Here is an 18,684-nt window from a genome sequence, read left to right as displayed (position 1 = left end):
AGAAACTCATCACAGGTCCTAAAGCAGCCAACTGCTCCCATCCCCCTCCTGGAATTCTACCCAAGTCCCAGTTACAATGCTGCCTCCTTCAGATGTGTCAGCAGATGTTATTTCTTCTTTTCCCAAAGCACTCACTGCATTTACACTTCCTCAAGATCCCCTATCACATTCTGCCTTGCAGAGGTCTTTTGGTCCTACTGTCCCGCTGGGGCGAGGGACGACTTCTTGGCGTCAGTCTCCCCAGTGCACGCTGTCCATTTCCACCTGTTAGCATCAATGCTCACATACAGTGGACAAGAACAAATGTGAGTTCAGGGAAAGGCCCAATGTGAGTTGTTTAAACCCTAGAAAAAATAACACTGATCTCTAATAATCACGAATCAGATGTGCTCTTGCTAGTTGGGATGCACCAAAACCTTGTTAAAAACAATACAAGTCAGGAGGAGTATTACACTAGAAAGCCATCATGTTTCTTAGGAACAACCAGAGGAACAAAATGCTTCAAGGCATTAAAAATAAAGGATCTCAAAAGAAAGATGGATGGGAAAAATCCAAAACATTTAGAAACACAGACACGCACTCACACCCAAACAGAGCCACACTCATTGTACACACCCCTTGTTCATCCAGCTTGAGCAGCTGTTCCGAGACCTTGGGTGAGTTCGAAGCCTGTCTCAGGCACTGAATGCTCAGCTCTGGAATGACGTACTCCAGAACTTCTTTGAGAGGTAGTCCCCGTGCGGTACCATGCCTGGTGGTAGAGGGTATGGCGTCTTCTAGAATTGCTCCTCGCAGGGTTGTCAGCTACAGGGACAGAACAGAAGATTGCAGAACATCACAGAAGAGCTCATGTTTACTCCCGGTTCCTTCTTGAAAGCCTTTTTTTAGTTGCCTTCCAGAGGGAGAAAGGTCAGTCTCTTTTCTGAGTGGGGCAAAAGCGACTACAGCCCCCCATGGGCGGAAGCAACATCAACACTCGAAGAGTCTTTAAACAACAAAAGTACACGGGGCTCAGGGATAAGCCCGGAGGGGCTGAAATATCCAGGAAGTGTGCCTGGAGAATGAGGGCAGCCGGGCAGGGCATGATGTTCCTGGAGCTCTTGGAGCCAACCAGAGCCTGATGCTGAGGAGAAGCTAGAGATCCTGGGGCTGGGCCTGGCCCCCCACACCTTCCTCCCACCGCTCCCTTCTCTTTTCCTACTGCCCTGTGTTCCACACCAACTTTTGTTCCATTCCTTCCTTGTCTTCTATTTCACTTTCCTGGTGAGTCCTGAAGCTGAATGGGGATAGCCGGTGACACCCGTGGGCAGGGTGATTCAGGGCTCAGAAGATTCCTGGCTACGGAATTCTGCCTCATGACCGTGATATGCCCTCCAATGTGTGAGGGACGCACGTGATCGCCATTCTGACACCTGCCTCAGAGAGGAAATCCCAGCACTGCAAATCAAGGGACCTAGCTCTGACTTACCCCATTCCGACTCTGGGAAGAGAACTGTTAGCGGACAAGAGAGTCGGGGTGATGGTTGTAGCGGCAAGGTCTGCCTTGTGCAGAACGCTCTAGAACATCACTGCCCAGCAGAATCTTGTGCAATGATGAGAATGCTCACTCTCTGCCCTGGCTGATACAGGAGTCCCTGGCTCCATGTGACCAGCATGACTGAGGAACTGCATTTTGAATTTCATTTAATTACTTTAGATAGTCACGTGTGGCTAACGGCTACTGGGTCAGACAGCACAGGCCTGTGACTTAACATACGTCACTACAAGAGAGGAGCTCTATCTCCTATCTGTCCAGCATAGAGCCCAAATCACTAGAGAATCTGGCAAGCCATGCAGCAGAACACAGGTTCATGCATACACAGGTGACCACCAAAGAGCTCCCTTTCCTCTCTCTGATCTGGAAGGAGCCAACCAAAATACGCATGCTGGAACACTTGCCGAATACACCCCCTCTCTAATTATAATAGGTCAAGAGAATAAAACCTGATATGCAGGCCAGATCTCCTTCTTTGGAATCGGCATCCCTACCTATTCGGCTATGTATACATATTGTTCCGTTCGTACAACAATCTCACTTTTTACTCAAAGCAAGGCAAGCAAGGCACTAAAGCTGGGGCCTCGGACTAATGCAGTGTGCGCAGACAGCCCGCCACCCCCCCCCCCCCATCGTGGACCACCTGATTTCCCGCACTAGACTCCAAAGCTGTTTGTCCGTTCTGACATGAATGGTCCAGTTCATACATGTCCTCTCTGAGCCCCCAAACTTTGCGCTCTTACCATTTTCTCCTTTCTATCATGCACCAGGAAACTAAAATCATTGCCCCTTAATATGTGACAAGGTTTCAAATTTTTATTGGGAATGAAATACTGTAGGCTCTTTCAGTCATCTTAACTATAATCACTAACATTATACCTCATCTGAAACAATCTAGCGCAGCCATGTCAGAGGTTTCAGCCCAGGACAGCAAGGACACAAGACAGCCATTACCTCACTCGTCCTGAAGGCCACTCGGTAATTGAACTGGGACCCCTCTTTCTCCTTGGCGTCTTCCACCTTCTCCCTCCGGATGCTGACAGCCACCGGGCCAAGGTTTTCATCGATTCCAAAGTAGTTCTGGTGCTCTGTAACAAGAGACAGGGGTGGCATCAAAAGAAAGGAACAAAGGACCGGACAGGTATCCATCGGCGTGTGTGTCCAATCTCTGAAAAAAATACTGTATGGGTCTGGGTACACAATTCCCCAACTGTGTTTTATCAAAGGGTTTTGTTTCCAAATCTGATGTCCTCGTACATTTCATCTTCTGTTACTTCCTCTCCTCATTCTGCTCGGGCCTAGCTCATGAGCGCCAAAAGCCTTCCCACCCCTGCCTGCCCTCTGCCACCATGGAAGAGCGTCCCCGGAAAGAGTGTGCTGCCATGCCCAGAAAGTGTCCAAAGAAGAATCTAGGTCCTCAAAGACCATTACCAAACGGCTCCCCTCCAGATGGGAAGGTCACCTTCTCTGACCGAATGTGGGCACTTGGACTAGCCAGGTAATCTTGGCACCCAGTCCGGTGGCAAAGCTCACTCCTTCATTACGATGTCACTAAAGTACCTGGCCATCAAATGTGAAATTTTACAACAGATGGAAAAGACATAAAAGGTCATTAGTTGCTGAGGTCAAACTAGATCTACTGATTCTATAACTTGGTTTACTCTGTTCTCAGCTAATCGCGACTTTCACATAAAATCACTGGCCCTGCAGAGTTCTAATCCATATGGTCTCACTGCAGGAACAGATTTCGGAGGTCCTCTCGTCTATCTAGTGCAGAAATCCCTGAGCACACTGCTCCGAGGGGTGGTCTTGAGTCTCATCACACATTCAACAATACATGCCAGGCACCGTTTCGCGGCAGGGTCACAATCCAGGACAAATTCCCATTCGTGAAGCTAATATACGAGCCTGAACTCTGCCAACGGCGGGAGGCTCACTACTTGGTGAGCAATCGCTTCTGGATCGTGGGACCAAAAGTTCCTCTGTCTGCTGAAAGAAGTCAAAATGCTCTACTACAACCAAACTTTTTAACTGTCGTCTTCTGAAAGGATGCAAACTTAACACTCAGATGTGGTGTGAACCCACACGAAATAGGGGGATCAATTACCTGAATGTTTAGTCATGCAGCTTACCTATTTTTAGCAGCCCCATCATATCAACAATCCATGCGGAGCAGGTGGGAAATGTAAACCCCCAGGTGGTGTTCATTTAATTCTTAATGCACTGTTACCAGGTCAGGTCCCCAAGGTGTACACTCATAAAAGTAATTTTTTTTCATCCTCTATGCAGAACCAGACTCATCCCTTTTGACTGTCACATTAAAGGTTTGGGCCCATCTTCCCTGACTCTTCATTTTTAGTTAAAAAGAAATAAAATGAATCAGATATTTATAAGCTTGAAGAAAACTGCAGGTATTCTGAAGTCTTTTGGCTCTGCTAACATTTTCTGCCACATTAATTTTGGAAGGAATAAGAAATGTGATTCAGAAAGAAGAAATCAGGGTGAAAACAGCTCCTGCCATCAGCCAGGGCGAACATTACCCAAAGCCAGTGATGACTATTGGCTAGAGCTTGAAAAGGCATTTGCTTCTTTTCTACTTTACTTTCACAGTCATTTACTTCTTTACCTCCTACGACCAAATGAGGTTAACACTGTCATTATTTCTCTTTAGAGTCCAGGCTACAAGTAGCATACGTGCACTATTTCAGGGGCTGGTGGGTGAGTGATTGAGTTACTATAGTCCTGGGCTTTCACAATAGGAAAGAAGCCTTTGTTTTTGATGGGTAACTCATCCCCTGGGTAAATTACATGCTAATTCACAGCCAGGTTAACTGTTAACAGACAAAAACCACTCCAGTGAAACCAAACACACATTGTAAAAAATGTAGGGGGTTGAGGAGAGCTGACCCAGAAGCAGTTATTTGGATTTTAATCAACAGTTTAAAAACTATTCAATGAAAGTAGAGATTAAAAGTTAATTGTCTACTTCAGACTACCAGGTACATTATCATTTTATTAAAGTTGGCATTGGTGACTATTAGACCCACGGCATTATACTAGATCCTGTGGAAAATGCATCTTTAAACTTAAGTCAGTTTAGAATTTTCTTAGTTGCAGTCTGTCCTGACAAGAACCTTTCTCTTTCCCTCTTTTCTCCTAAGGCAGATGCGTTAAGAAAAATATTCAGCAAGTGACTCCAGTACAACCAGTCATCATCAGGCAAAAGCTTCCTTTTTAGAACCCATTTCGACAAGTTACCTGCAAAAATGCTCACACTGATTATTAGGCATTTGACGAACGCTACTGACATGAATCCAGTGAGCTTCAAAGTATTTTAGGGAGAAAAAGAGGGACCAAGCCAACAAAACTCTTTCTTGTGGTGAAATTGAGTCCAGATTACGGGCAGAATCACTAATTCTAACACCTGACAACTAAAAATCCTACAGTGTGCGCTGCTCCCATATCAGCAGGTGCTTCAGGCACAACAGACCAGGGGCGGCCAGGGGCTGGTACCAGGGGAAGGGGCTGGTCACAGGGGAACACACGGGAATTTTCTGGGTGGGTGAACTTCACTGTAGGTAAAGTATACCTTCATTTTTAAAAACTAGGGAGGAAAAGGTCAATGAGAAGAAGAGCCAGTAGGCCTGGCAAGCGGATGGGTCTCTGGCAAAACAGGAGTCACGAGTGCTCCCCCAGTCCCGTGGACCACCCTCCACCCCTGCTGCCCCTCGGTGAGAAGAATACCTGCTCCTCCAGTACTGGCTCTCTCCCGGCATTTTCTCATACGACCTCCACCCCATACTCTGGCTCTGGGTTGGCAGGCCTGTCTGCCGCGTGGGGCACCGTTGGCTTCCGGGAGTGTCCTTTCTGAGTGAGCCACCTCCAGGGCTCTCCTTCGGGATCTGCTTTGGGGCTGCCCCTCTGGCCTCTCCCTGTAACCTGGATGTGTCCCAAGGCTCCACCATCAGCCCATGGCTGTCCATTCTGACTCTGTCTCTGTCTTTCAGTCTGAACGTTCGTCTTGTCTGTCTGTCCTTCCATCCACCCACCCATCTTCTCCTGGAAGTTCCTCAGTGACATCACCCCAAACTCTCTACAGACTCCCCTCTCCCATAACTCCCCTAACTCATGCATTTGCCCCCTCGGCCTGGTGCATCCTTTGCTTTTCTGTGCTTGATGTTCTAATGCAGCCTTTAAGACTCAACTCAAACATCGCTTCCACAGAAACTCTTCGCCTCACCTCCAGATGAGGCTGAGTCCTTCAACTTTTATATCCTCAAGGCCTGATTTGATAGGGCCTAATAAATTATAAGTGCTTAATGGAACTGTACTTGAATTAAGGAACTCAAGTAGGCTCCCCTGGTGCTGCTCAAAAGTAATGGTCTTACTGAACCTCAGCCAGGACCATCAAAATGAAAACAAGGAGGCAGCTCATTTTATGCTGGTGTGCAGAGAAGGCAGTGTGAAAGATCTTGGGACCAGAAATGTAGCAGGTTCTGCCCCCATGGGAGGGGCGATATGGTTTCTTGAAATATTTACAAAACTGAGAACCAATGCATCTGTTAGAATTCACATGTCTTAGTGTCCTAGTACTGCTATAAATTGCCACAAGCTTGGGGACTCGAAACAACACTCATTTATGGTCTCACAGCTCTGGAGGTCAGAAGTCCAAAATCCGCTTCAGTGGGCCACAGTCAAGATGGTATCTGGGTTGCATTCCCTCAGGAAGCTCTAGGGAAGAATCTGTTTCCTTGCCTCTTCCAGCTTCTAGAGCTGTATTCCTTGAATTCCTTGGCTCACAGGGCCGCTTCTTCTATCTTCAAATCCAGCCCTAGATCCTGCTTCAGTGGCCACAATGCATTCTTCTCTGTCAGATCTCCTTCTCCCTACGTCTTACTTGGACACTTGGGATGGCGTTCAGGTTCCACCCAGAGAATCCAGCATGGACTCCCTGTCTCAAAATCCTTCACTTTATCACATCTGGAAAGCTGCTTTTGTCATATAAGGTAACGTAAACAGGTTCCGGGGATTAGGGCCTGGGTATCTCTGGGGGCCAGTATTCAGCTACCAAACACACTTCATTCATTTGAATTCACTCTAATAGCGAGCATGGGCTAGGTCTCAGCAATGAGATTTATCAGGCACTGATAAATATGAGGGATACGTATCGACCTTGAGCAAGACACAGCGCCTGCTTCATAGAGTTTTAGTCCTGTGGGGCCAACACTACTGGAAACAGACGAGAGTTACACATTCTAAGTTCTGTGACAGGACTAAACATGAAGTACCATGGAAACACCGCTAATATCCACTAAGAACCAACGATCCAGAAGAAAAATGCCACATATGCAGTAAAAGCAAATGTCACAAAGCCCGTCTCCCCTATTTTAACATATTCATATGCACACAGTCTTAAAAAGCTGCTCTCCTTCTTGCTCTGCTCCATCCTTCCTCACTCTTAATTCTGTTCCCACAAAACACTTCTTCGAATTCTTTTACCTACTGAGTATTCTAACCCACAACCACAAGGTGTCCCCTCCCCCTATTAAGGGTTGTACTTGGTTTTGGCGATGTTTTGTAGTGCTCTGTCCTTCCTTCACATCTTTCTTTGGATTTAGTCCAAGGTCCTTGATGTTTTAGGATAATGTAAATAGTATCTTTCAAAATTTTTCCATTTCTATTTGTACGTTTCTAAGTATAGAAAGAATTCAGATGGGAGATTTGATTATTTCTCCTTTTAGTTTGACCAGTTTTTTTTTTCTTCTTCTTCTTTTTCCTTTACATATTCTGAAGCTCTGATTTTGGTGCTTGGAACTGACCCTTTCATCATTATGAAATACCTCTGTTCATCATAGTGACCCATCTTGCTTTACGGTCCACTTTGTATTGCACTGGTCAGGCGGGGACCCAACTGCTCTATTGGGGGAAACCCAGCTACCAGTATAGGGAGGTCTTTTGCTCTTGAGCCCATCCATGGCTCCAGGGAAGGTTCTCCCATTCTCCTGTCTGGAGGCCTTGAGCCCAGATAAGGGCACAGGGCTGGGCATCTCACTGTGTCGACTTTCACGTAACCCCTACTCTCTAGTGAAGTGCCCTAGTCCTGCCCTTAGCTGTGCAGATGTTCAACTTCTCCAGAATCAATCTGAAGCTTTCCCCCGGGTGGGGATGAGTAGTATATGGACTACAAGGGAGAGGAGAGAAAAACCTAGATTTTTAAACCTATTCAACTGGTCCCCTGCTCTCAGCCCTGCCCCCAGCTCTTCTTCCAAGGTACCTGGTTCTGCAGTGAATGGACTGGCTTCCTGATGGCCTGTCCCTGCCACACACAGCCACCCCCCCAATGCTGGGGGGGGGGGGCGTTTTCCCATCTGCAAAACCGGTCTGGCTCTTCCGTCTGCTTTGGTGTATCTAGCCTTCCACTGATTTTCTCTAGTTCTCTTTCTTCCTTTGTGGCTTTATGCCCTTTGTTCTTCCTTCACTATCATTTTTAGTGGTGCTTTGGAAGAGGGAGAGGTAACATGCGTCTCCAATTCGTCACACTGAACTAGCAGTCCCAAAGTCAGGTACTCTTAAATACCTACTTTTTTTTTTTAAATACCTACAATTCTAATAAGTCTGATTACTGGTTTCTGAATCTGGGCTACGCTAACTTATCAGCTGTTGAACCTTGGGTGAATTACATAACCCTTCTTAACCTCAGTGCCAGGTCCCTGCCCCCCCCAAATACATGCATCACACTTAGCATCTTTAATCTGAGAGGCATTATAACTGAAGACATGAGCATTACTGACAAAAGCCTAAATCACAAACAAAAAAGGACTGAACATAAAATAAACAGCATCATGGGGCATTTCGACTTTGAACCCAACAGTCCTACAAAGTTCAAGGGTCAGCCTGAAGACAATTCACGCTTACAATCTCAAAATGCCGATCTGTAATCACATAGAAGGGAACCCTCCTACACTGTTGGTGGGAATGCAAGCTGGTGCAGTCACTCTGGAAAACAGTATGGAGGTTCCTCAAAAAATTAAAAAATAGAGCTACCCTATGACCCAGCAATTGCACTACTGGGTATTTACCACAAAGATACAAATGTAGTGATCTGAAGGGGTACGTGCACCCCAATGTTTATAGCAGCAATGTCCACAATAGCCAAACTGTGGAAAGAGCCAAGACGTCCATCGACAGATGAATGGATAAAGAAGATGTGGTATATATATTATATACAATGGAATATTATGCAGCCATCAAAAAAACACGAAATCTTGCCATTTGCAATGACGTAGATGGAACTAGGGGGTATTATGCTAAGTGAAATAAGTCAATCAGAGAAAGACATGTATCACATGACCTCACTGATATGAGGAATTCTTAATCTCAGGAAACAAACTAAGGGTTGCTGGAGTGGTGGGGGGTGGGAGGGATGGGGTGGCTGGGTGATAGACATGGGGGAGGGTATGTGCTATGATGATTGTGTAAGACTGATGAATCACAGACCTGTACCTCTGAAACAAATAATACATTATATGTTAAAAAAAAAAAAGAGAAAATAGTAGGAAGGGAAAAATGAAGTGGGGGAAATCAGAGGGGGAGACGAACCATGAGAGACTATGGACTCTGAGAAACAAACTGAGGGTTCTAGAGGGGAGGGGGGTGGGGGCACGGGTTAGCCTGGTGATGGGTATTAAAGAGGGCACGTTCTGCATGGAGCACTGGGTGTTATATGCAAACAATGAATCATGGAACACTACATCAAAAACTAATGATGTAATGTATGGTGACTAACATAACATAATAAAATAAAATAAAATAAATAAATATAATCACCTAGAGGGGCTACATCCCATTTATGGTAGTCTTTTAAAGAATGCAGTGGCATATATTTTCCTGAATGATTTCTATCAGGAACCATCATTTTTTTTTAATTGAGGGAATCCAAAATTTGCATATTCCCTTTTTCACCCAAGACTGCACATTAGCCAAAGAATCTTTTTTCTTTTATGTCTGCCTCCCCACAGTCGTTTCAATTTTTCCTTCCCCATTTCACACAGACACACTCTTTGAATGCAAGCCGAGAGAGGACGTTCCTGCCACTCACAATCATCACACCTTTGGACAGGTCAGCTCCGAGGCCCCCTAGCTGTTCTCTAAGGGGTCTTTTCATGCTTTCAGTTAGCCAGGGAATAGAGCAGGTTACCTGGACGTGTCTCGAAAGAAATCACAATCTTCTGCTTCACAGCGTAACAGTATACCTTCCAAGTACCATGAAGAACAGGGCAGACTCCGAAGTCTCCCGGAGGGAGCCAAGTTAACCCTGTGCCTGCCCCCTTCAGGACAGCTCAGCTTGCTCATCTGCATCATGTGAGCTTTCCCATCTGTGGGCAGAGGACAATGAGCAAGCCCCCCTCACCCACGGAGCCTGTCCTGGTCCCAAGCACGTGATTTCCATAAAATTGCTTTAAGAGTGCATCAAATAAAATCCTTCCTTGGCAGAACGGAAGCTGTAAAAAGACTGGAAAAGCTGGATGAAAATCCACATATCATGCAAATACAACAGGGCACGATCAAAAAAATCGGTTAATGAGATTGCAGCATAGGAAATGAGATTCAGCGCATCTATCTATGGTGCACTTTGGCTAGTCAGTAAAGGAAAAAGAAATCCAACTCAGAAGAGTTAAAAAAAAAAAAAGGGTGGGGGACACCTGCGACCCTGGCCCAAAGGCTATTTCCAGGTACTTCAGTAACTTGGAAGCGACATTTATCAGGTTCGTCAATAATGAACTGACCAGGTGAGGATCCCAATTCTGTGGGGCCTCCCAAGGTCAGGTACGTAAGAGCAGAACCCACAGCTTTCTGCCTTACAGTTTCTCAGGGGCTAGCCCTGCACGGCCCACAGCACCAGTAACAAGTCCTCCAAAGCCACAAGAGGCCGTGAATCTGGGCCCTGCAGCCCTTCGCTCTGTTGAATGCGGACAGCAGAAGCTTTCCTGCTCTTCTTCCATAAAATGCAGTTTAACATTTCTTCATTCTTTCAACAGAAAGCTGATCACTTAACTGTTGGCTCACTGCCTACCGGGGTTATGTCCACGGCTGCAGGTGACTGCTGTCTAAATCCCCACCTACGATGTATCTGCTTTCCTGCAAACAATTCCGTGTCTGCATCTTAGATCACCTCCCCTGTTCAGAGCTCTCTTGAGACTTACAGAGAAAGAGTCAACAAGGGACAATGGGTGGATGGGTGACTAGAACAACGGGGCCTGCTTTTGCAGATAATAACATGAAGAGTCATTAGGTAACTTCAAGAAATCTCAAGCTCCCTGCTCATGTTTCAGGGATTAAATTACTGAATTTACCACAATGCAGAGAAGGATGCATTTTTGCTACATGAAGGCTCCTTTGACCAACATTTAACCAAAGTATTAGCTAAGCTTGAAAACCTGAGGCGTTACAGTGAAAATAACAAGATTTAATAAAACTGACATAAATGAACTCATTTCCTCCTCCCTACTTCTGAGGAGGTATCCCCACCTTACAGATAATATTCCTGAGGGGCCAGGTGACTCGCTCGAGGTCACAATCTGGGGTGACAGGGAGGGTACACACCCTAGGTAGGCTGTTTCTAGGACTCTCTCATGCAAAGGGTAATGAGAGCCACAGAAAGTTTGAATTCTAAAAATCAATTAATGCATGCGTGGTAAAATGAACACAACTCACAGATGAGCCAACACGTCTGTCCTGAACATAAGGACAGTATCTTGGGAGACACCGCGTTAGGAAAACCTTGAATGAAAAGGGAAAGACTGGAGGAAAAAGGCAGCTGTCAAAGGCTTCCTTCGATAATCCATAATTTTGAGTGTTATTTGCTACAAGAGTGGGAAGGAGGAAGAGAACGCTAGAAGAGCAAGGAAGAATCCACTGCATAAAAGCTGGGAAGGGGGCAGTGGCCCAGCTTTTTCCACTTTATTCCTTAAGTGCGGCAAAGAGTGAAAGAAATCTTGGAACGAATACAAGGTAGGTAGGTTTCAGGGAGCTTCCAGGGGCTCTGAGACCTTACGTTCCAAAGCCTCTGAAGTTGGCAACTTTCTGTACCAATAGCAAACTGCAAGGAAGTTTCCCCAGCGGAGCACAGAAATACTACACTATCAATCCCTCTGCTCCTGGGGAAATAAACAGAACATGAGTTCCTCTTCCTCAGTAACTGAAAAAGACTCCGAGGCCAAAGTGTCCACGGGAGGAAATCGCACGCAGTTCTCTCCAAGTTCCTAAAACTCGGCAATGGGCGGGAGCCGTGACCTCCCGAGAGGTTCCCAGCACCGGCCACGTGGAACAGATACCACGATAACCATGAGGCTGTCTCCCGGGCAGCTGCGCAACTCCTCCCTGCTCGGAGCCGGCTGGGCCTCAATGGGAGCTCTGTTTGCGGAGGTCAGGCTGGCCGGGCCGAGAGGTGAAGAGCGGAGTCGATTATGTCCGCTCCGGGAGGAATGTGGGTCCCAGAATAGTCCTATTGTTAGGTGGTCCTCAGTTCACCCGTATGAATTTAATAGTGTCCAACTCCCTATTAATTTTCTTCAGTGACTGTATATAACCAGAAGGGGGGAAAAACAAAGAAGCCACCAGGCATGAAATTCAGACTAAATACAGCCATGCATCACTCAGTTACGGGGTTCATTTGATATGTAAAGGTATACGCCCGCCCACAACTGTCACATTTGTGAAATTTAAGTGAATGCATTTGGAATGGGGTGGCAGACTTCACCAGACACCTTGCCCTGGGGCCCTCCTGCCATATGGTTCTCTCTACTTTTTCCCCTCTTTATCTTTTTTTTTTATTTTATTATGTTATGTTAATCACCATACATTACATCATTAGTTTTTGATGTAGTGTTCCATGATTCATTGTTTGCGTATAACACCCAGTGCTCCACGCAGAACGTGCCCTCTTTCATACCCATCACCAGGCTAACCCATGCCCCGACCCCCTCCCCTCTAGAAACCTCAGTTTGTTTCTCAGAGTCCATAGTCTCTCATGGCTTATCTTTTAACCATTAAAATGAAGTACTGCCCCTTGAAATATTATACCAGTGGTGTGGACGATGGTTTCTTTCTAGAGAGAAAGGTTTTACACATTTATTTAAGAACCACTTGGGCAAGGAGTTGGCATGCTTTGTGACAGGCACTGGCTCTATTCCCGTCAGAAGAGATATTTTCATTATGATCCCATCTTATAGATGATTAACTGAGGCACAAAGGAGTCGAAGGACTTTCGAAAACTGAGTTGGGATGTGAACCCAGGAGGCTGGCTTCAGAGCAGTCTCAGCTCTTCACCTTAAGTTGTGCTGTCCTGCCCCCCTCCCCCGCCAGGCCTCCAACCACAATTAGAACGCATGGGCGCTTTTCCCTCTTGGCAAAAGGTAAATCTCCAGCCACCAAACAGTAAGTTGGTATCGAGACAAGTGGGAGGGTTACTACACACGTTCTAGAAGAATCCTTCCTTTTTATTTGCTCATTTAGCAGATGTACGTACAGATATTATACTTTCGCTAAAATACTAATAACAAAAATGACCACTGGAGAAAGAGGTGAGCTTACATAGAGCTGGGTCAAGGGTAGTTAATAAAAATGTGAACTTTTCTTAGGGAAAAGAGGCTCTAGAAAGAACTCTTGGAAGTGTGGCAGATCCAACAGAGGAGTTCATTCCCAGGTGGTACCAATGGCACAGCTCGAGGCCGGGCACAGGCAAAGGAAGGGGGCCTCAAAGCTTAAAGGCCGGCATCCTGGGGCAGAAATATGGACCTTGCAAAGGCCAGTACTGTACCCTACATCGTGAGGAGGATACGGCTTTTGTTGGAGGCCCAGTCCACCTGGAAGCAGCTAAAAACTCTCCTCTGGAAAGTTCTAATCTTTCCAGAAAGAATTCCAATCTGCCTACACCCCAGAAGTCTTTTGTAAAGCTAAGGTGGGAAGGAGAAAGCAAAGTTCTCTCTGGCATATTCCTTTTATAAGAAACAGAGAAGAAAGGAAATCACAGGCGAATGATGGAGCCAGAAACCCCAAAAGCAGCAGACAGAAGGGAGACAATCGGTCAAACTAAGATTAGCTTTTCATCTACGCTCTAAAACCTGCCCTATAAAACCAATTCAGCTCCTTTACAGAGGATTTCTAGAAGATACGTATTTCTTTCCTTGGACTAGTTATAGAAAATCCCAAGGGAAAGAAAATGAGTTGGGCATAAAGCTTTCTTCAGAGTTAGTTCAGCAGAGATTTGGGAGCCAGAGAACCCAGAGTGTCCCAAACAACATCCCACAGCCACCTGGGATCAGCACGCAGATTTTAGGAGAAATTCAAAGAGAAAGTATGTGCATTTCAATAAAGACCGAAGAAGACACTATAAATTCTAAAGCCTAACAATCCCCCTGCTCTTCTAGGTAAGTTTGAGAAACATACTCCTGGCCTTCTGCAGATGTGTATAGAAAGGGCTGTGGGAAACTGACATTTTGTTAATTTTACTTTACTTGAAACACACAGTGGTCTCAGCTGCTCACAGGAAACCTAAGGAGTTTAATAAAGTAACATAAACCTGTAGATTTGTTACTTTTAAGAACTGCCTGTAAGTTCTTGTTTGTTGTAACTTTAAAGATGCTCATGTTAAATATATCATGAGAATTTATGACTTACAGTTTAAAAAAATTTGAAGCAAACTACTTTTAAGCTGGTTTTGATGTGTAGAAAAGCTGCAAAGATAGTGGAGTTAGTTCTCTCACACCCTGGCTCGGTTTCTTAGTTGTTAGCATCTTACGTTTCTTTGGTACGTTCATTGCATTAATGAACCATCCTGAAGGCTCTGTACTCTCAACCGATGTTGATCAACCCCACCCTTTATTCAGGTTTCTGCTTTATTAACGTCCTTTCTCTTCCAGGATCCCATCCAGGACACCCTGTTACAGTTACTCGTCATGTCTCTTACAGACTCTTGCAGACTGTGAGTTTCTCAGACTCTCCTAGTTCTGGATGACCTTGGCAGTTTGGAGGAACAGTGGGCAGGGATTTTGTAGAATGTGCCTTGGCAGGGATTTGTCTAATGTATTTCCCTAATCAGACTGAGGTTATGGGTTGGGAGGAAGACCCCAGAAATACCATTCCCATCATGTCAGGGGTATAAACGAATCGCATGACCTATCAATGCTGATGTTGGACCTTGATGACCTGGCTGGGGCGGTGCTTTCCAGACTTCTCCCTTGCAACCTTCCCCCTCTCCGTGCGCTAGCCCTTGGAAGGGCTACGCTACACACTGTCCACATTCTAGTGGAGAAGGACAATTATTATAATTTTTCAAACTTTATGAAATTAAAACATCTTCTGTAATAATTTACTTTTTTAAGTAAAGATTTCTTGGTTAAAATGAACATCACTGTATTTGACAGGAGTCGTTTTGTAGGTATACTGCATCTAAGAGAGTAAGAAATACACGTCCCTTTATCACTGTGTTTCTATCAAGTTGATGGGTTTTTCTCTGAAATAAAGCAAATACGGTCATTAACACTTCTGCCCAGATCATGGTTGGCAAATACCTGGCATCCCCCCATGCATCCAAGGCAGATAATGATAATTGATAATGGCTTGTAAAATGCTGATGCAGCTCTACACATAATAACACAGAAGGATGATCATCCAAAGCAAGTTCCACAGACACAGTGATAGAAGGTTCCATTTACATAAATTTATTTGCATCAGAAAAAGCCTTACAAGGATAAAGAGGAAACTGTTCATGGTGATTATCTCTTAGGGACTAGGGTGATTTTATTTCTTTTTCTTTTGCTTCTCTATTTTCCTATAATGATCATATAATACTTCTATGCCGTGTAAAAATTCTAGACCGAAAAAAAGGTATATATTGCGAATCTCAGGATTTTCCCACACATTAAGAGGACATGTTCCTGTACCCACATAAAACAATGTCCCAGTGGCTCCCTGCTCAGCAGGGACTCTGCTTCTCCCTCTAACCCTCCCCCCCTCATGTGCTCTCTCTCTCTCTCAAATAAATAAAATCTTTAAAAAAACAAAAACAAAACAAAAAAAACCAATGTCCCAGTGCCTCCAAGATTTAGCCACGTTCCACTCCAAAGTCACCCAAGAGACTCAGCTTTATCCTCTTCTCTAGTTTGACCTTTCTTTACCTAAAAAGGACATGGTCTACCTTCTTGAACTATTCTTGTCTAGAGCTGTTCTGGTCCATGTGACCTGAAGGAAGGCAGAGAACAGTTTTAGAACTCCCGAGTAACTGCAGGTGTGCAACTTCCTAACCAGGACAAGACTTGGTGGGCACGGACGGACCCCGGGGGGGTGTCTTCGTTGCCCTGCAGCTCCACTCCGGCCTCCCTGGGGACAGCCCATTGCTGGCCAGCAGCACTAAGTGCCAGGGGGTCCAGAAGGAGGCAAAGCTGGCCACTGTGCCATGAAGGAAGCTCAAGGGTCTCCAAACAGACTGGCACAACCACAATCCCTGTCTAAGGGGCCCTTCCTCGTGGCCTGCTTCACAAACGGGAAACTCACAGAAGAGGGAAGCCGCGATTTCCCTGGGACTTCCACGAGGGAAATGGGCACACGGCAGGTAGCACCCAAGTTTCTTCACAGGCATCGCCAGCAGCAGTGCGGAACCTTCTCCAGCATTCCCCGTGCTTGCTCCAATCCTGCCCCGCTCTCCCTTAAAAAGCTGTTTCCACGCAAGGCTGCAGACGGATTTGCGTGGACAAGTGATGGAGCCACACGGTTTGCTGTGGCTCGCCGCTCCCCTACATAATCCTTCGGCAGAGCTCTTCACAGCCGTCCAGTGGTTCTGTGCCACAGGAGTGCACCTTGGCGTGAAGTGCAGCCACCCCACGCTAACCACCCAGGACAGAGTAAGCCGCATCGTGAAGGCTCTGTACTCTCAACCCTTCCCACTTACTTCTTCTGGAAAATGAAATTTCACACAGAATGGTGGAGCATGGAGAAAAAGAAAAGGCATTCTGGGAAGCATCAAAAGATCCCTGAATGCCTGCTTCCAGAGAGAAAAAAAGAGCGAAGGGAAAAGAGAAAAAGGAAAAGAACAAAGCTCCCCGCGAACACACCCGATCTGGGCCAGGCGGCCCAAGGGCTTCTGTTTTTAGGTCATGGGATGACGTTCCTGCAACTGGGGGTGTGTCTGCAGAGCAGAGTCCAGAGGTTGAAGCCTGGGTGCGAGCCGGCTGCCTATCTCCATTCCCACACCATGGCAGGGGCGGGGGGCGGGGCACTGACCTGCTGGGGAACCGACTGCTGCCCCCACCCCCAGCCCTTCACGGCTCTGCAGAGGGACCAGCCGGGGCAGCAGCGGCGGACGCTGCTGGAGCCAGCTTCGTTCTGAGACACACAGGCCCACCGAGGAAGAGCTAAAAATAGGAGAAAGCAGGCAGTATTCACAGCTGCAGAACGAGAGCAGAGGGGCCGGCTCGGTCCTATCCCCTCCTCGGACCCATCGGTAGCCACAAGAGCCCAGCCCAGCGCTGCGGAACCCTGATGCCAAAGCCACCCCATGCCCTCACTCGGCAGGCTTGGCAGGGGATTCTAGAATTCACCAGCCTGGCGCCTTCACAGAACCAGAGTGAGCCCAATGCGCAGGGCCCCCTAAGCATTCTGTCTGCATCCACGTACAACTCACCCACAGGGTGTCTTGCCCTCAACTTCTCTAGAGCTTATTCTGAATTTCACATTCAAAGCTAACAAGTTTGCTGACGTAACTGCCAATGCCCTGGGAAATCCTTAGCAGCAAATCAGGAAAAGCAGAAGAAATACACCACTCACAGGCACTCTTTAAAACTACCAGGAAGTGGGCGCCTGGGTGGCTCAGATGGTTAAGCGTCTGCCTTCGGCTCAGGTCATGATCCCAGGGTCCTGGGATCGAGTCCCGCATCGGGCTCTCTGCTCCTTGGGAGCCTGCTTCTCCCTCTGCTTCTCTCTCTCTCTCTCTCTATCCCTCTGTCTCTCATGAATGAATAAATAAAATCTTTAAAAAAAAAAAAATAAAACTACCAGGAAGTGACAGTTGAGAGTGGAAACTAACAGAATCCAGCACCTAAAACCATCTCTAGGAACAGATCCTAAGGACATTAATGGTGACCCTGGCTGCAGAAAGCATCTGTCGCCCATTCCATGTATATGTACACGTGTACTTAATACACACCAGAGTATGGATGAGATGCTGGCACTGAGTTTCTCCATAAATACACACGCACACATCCACACACACATAACAACCTGTACGTTCTGATATTTTTAAAGGGTGATCCGCAAACTATTTATAAAACTCAGTTAGCCAAAATGACTCAATGCCTGAGGATTTCAGGGCATAATAATTCTAAGAGACTATTTTATTGCTGGCATGGACAGCATGGCTTCATCAATTAAAAGAACCTTAATTAGGAAGCCTATTTCTTCATGGCCTCCCTTTCCAAAAATAACTAACTTCCACCTAGAGACCATCTTGGAATAGTACTGTGTAACGTGCTGCCGCTGAATGAACACAATCATGAGGGCCACTCATGCTTTCACAGCACAGACTAAAAGGGAAGTCCAAGTTTCTCTGAGTTCAATCGGGGGCTGGCATTGAGACGAGAGCACAGGGACACACGTGGGGGGCCCAAGACCTGCTCACGGAATTATTTCAGTCCCATTATATCATCAGTATGAAAAGGGAAACATAACTCAAATATATGATCGGTTGTAATGCAAGTGCCTATTTAGCCAAACTGCTTATCCAATATCATAACTGTTCTACCCATTTCTACAATTTCACAATATTAGGATTATGGATGATTGGTTAAATCTGAATTGCTGCAAAAAATGAGGGAAAAAAAACTTATGGATGTAACAATTGTGACTGCAATCTATCTGACAAGCAAATTCTTTTAAGTCTGTAGTCAAAAGTTTGAAAAAGGCTCCAGACACTGACGTGGATGGAGTGATCTCTCCCGAGGTCTGAGTAATACCCGACCCATCACCAAAAAGAACCAACTGGAGTCAAAGATGACATGCAAACATTGTGAAGATAGAAACCGATACTGCATAAACTCCAAGTACAGTGAGCTCACAGGGACCCACACCCGTGGCAGAACAGTTTATTCACCAGACTG

At 46.1% G+C, this 18,684-nt stretch overlaps 1 protein-coding gene across 11 annotated transcripts in view; it reads right to left on the bottom strand.

Moving 5' to 3' along the window:
* SIPA1L2 (signal induced proliferation associated 1 like 2) overlaps positions 1-18,684 on the bottom strand; it is a 216,297-nt gene that overhangs the window by 85,766 nt on the left and 111,847 nt on the right. For all 11 annotated transcript variants that reach the window (XM_027595907.2, XM_027595918.2, XM_027595915.2 and 8 more), the window contains 2 exons: positions 2,489-2,622; positions 616-804 (listed from right to left, as the gene is read on the bottom strand). In XM_027595907.2, coding sequence (XP_027451708.1) covers positions 616-804; positions 2,489-2,622 — 323 coding nt within the window. The remainder of the gene's footprint in view (positions 1-615; positions 805-2,488; positions 2,623-18,684) is intronic.

Source organism: Zalophus californianus, chromosome 15 (assembly GCF_009762305.2).
Source record: "Zalophus californianus isolate mZalCal1 chromosome 15, mZalCal1.pri.v2, whole genome shotgun sequence".
Taxonomy (NCBI): Eukaryota; Metazoa; Chordata; class Mammalia; order Carnivora; family Otariidae; genus Zalophus; species Zalophus californianus.
Note: the sequence above shows the minus strand (reverse complement) of the source record. Positions and strands in the feature narration are given on the sequence as shown.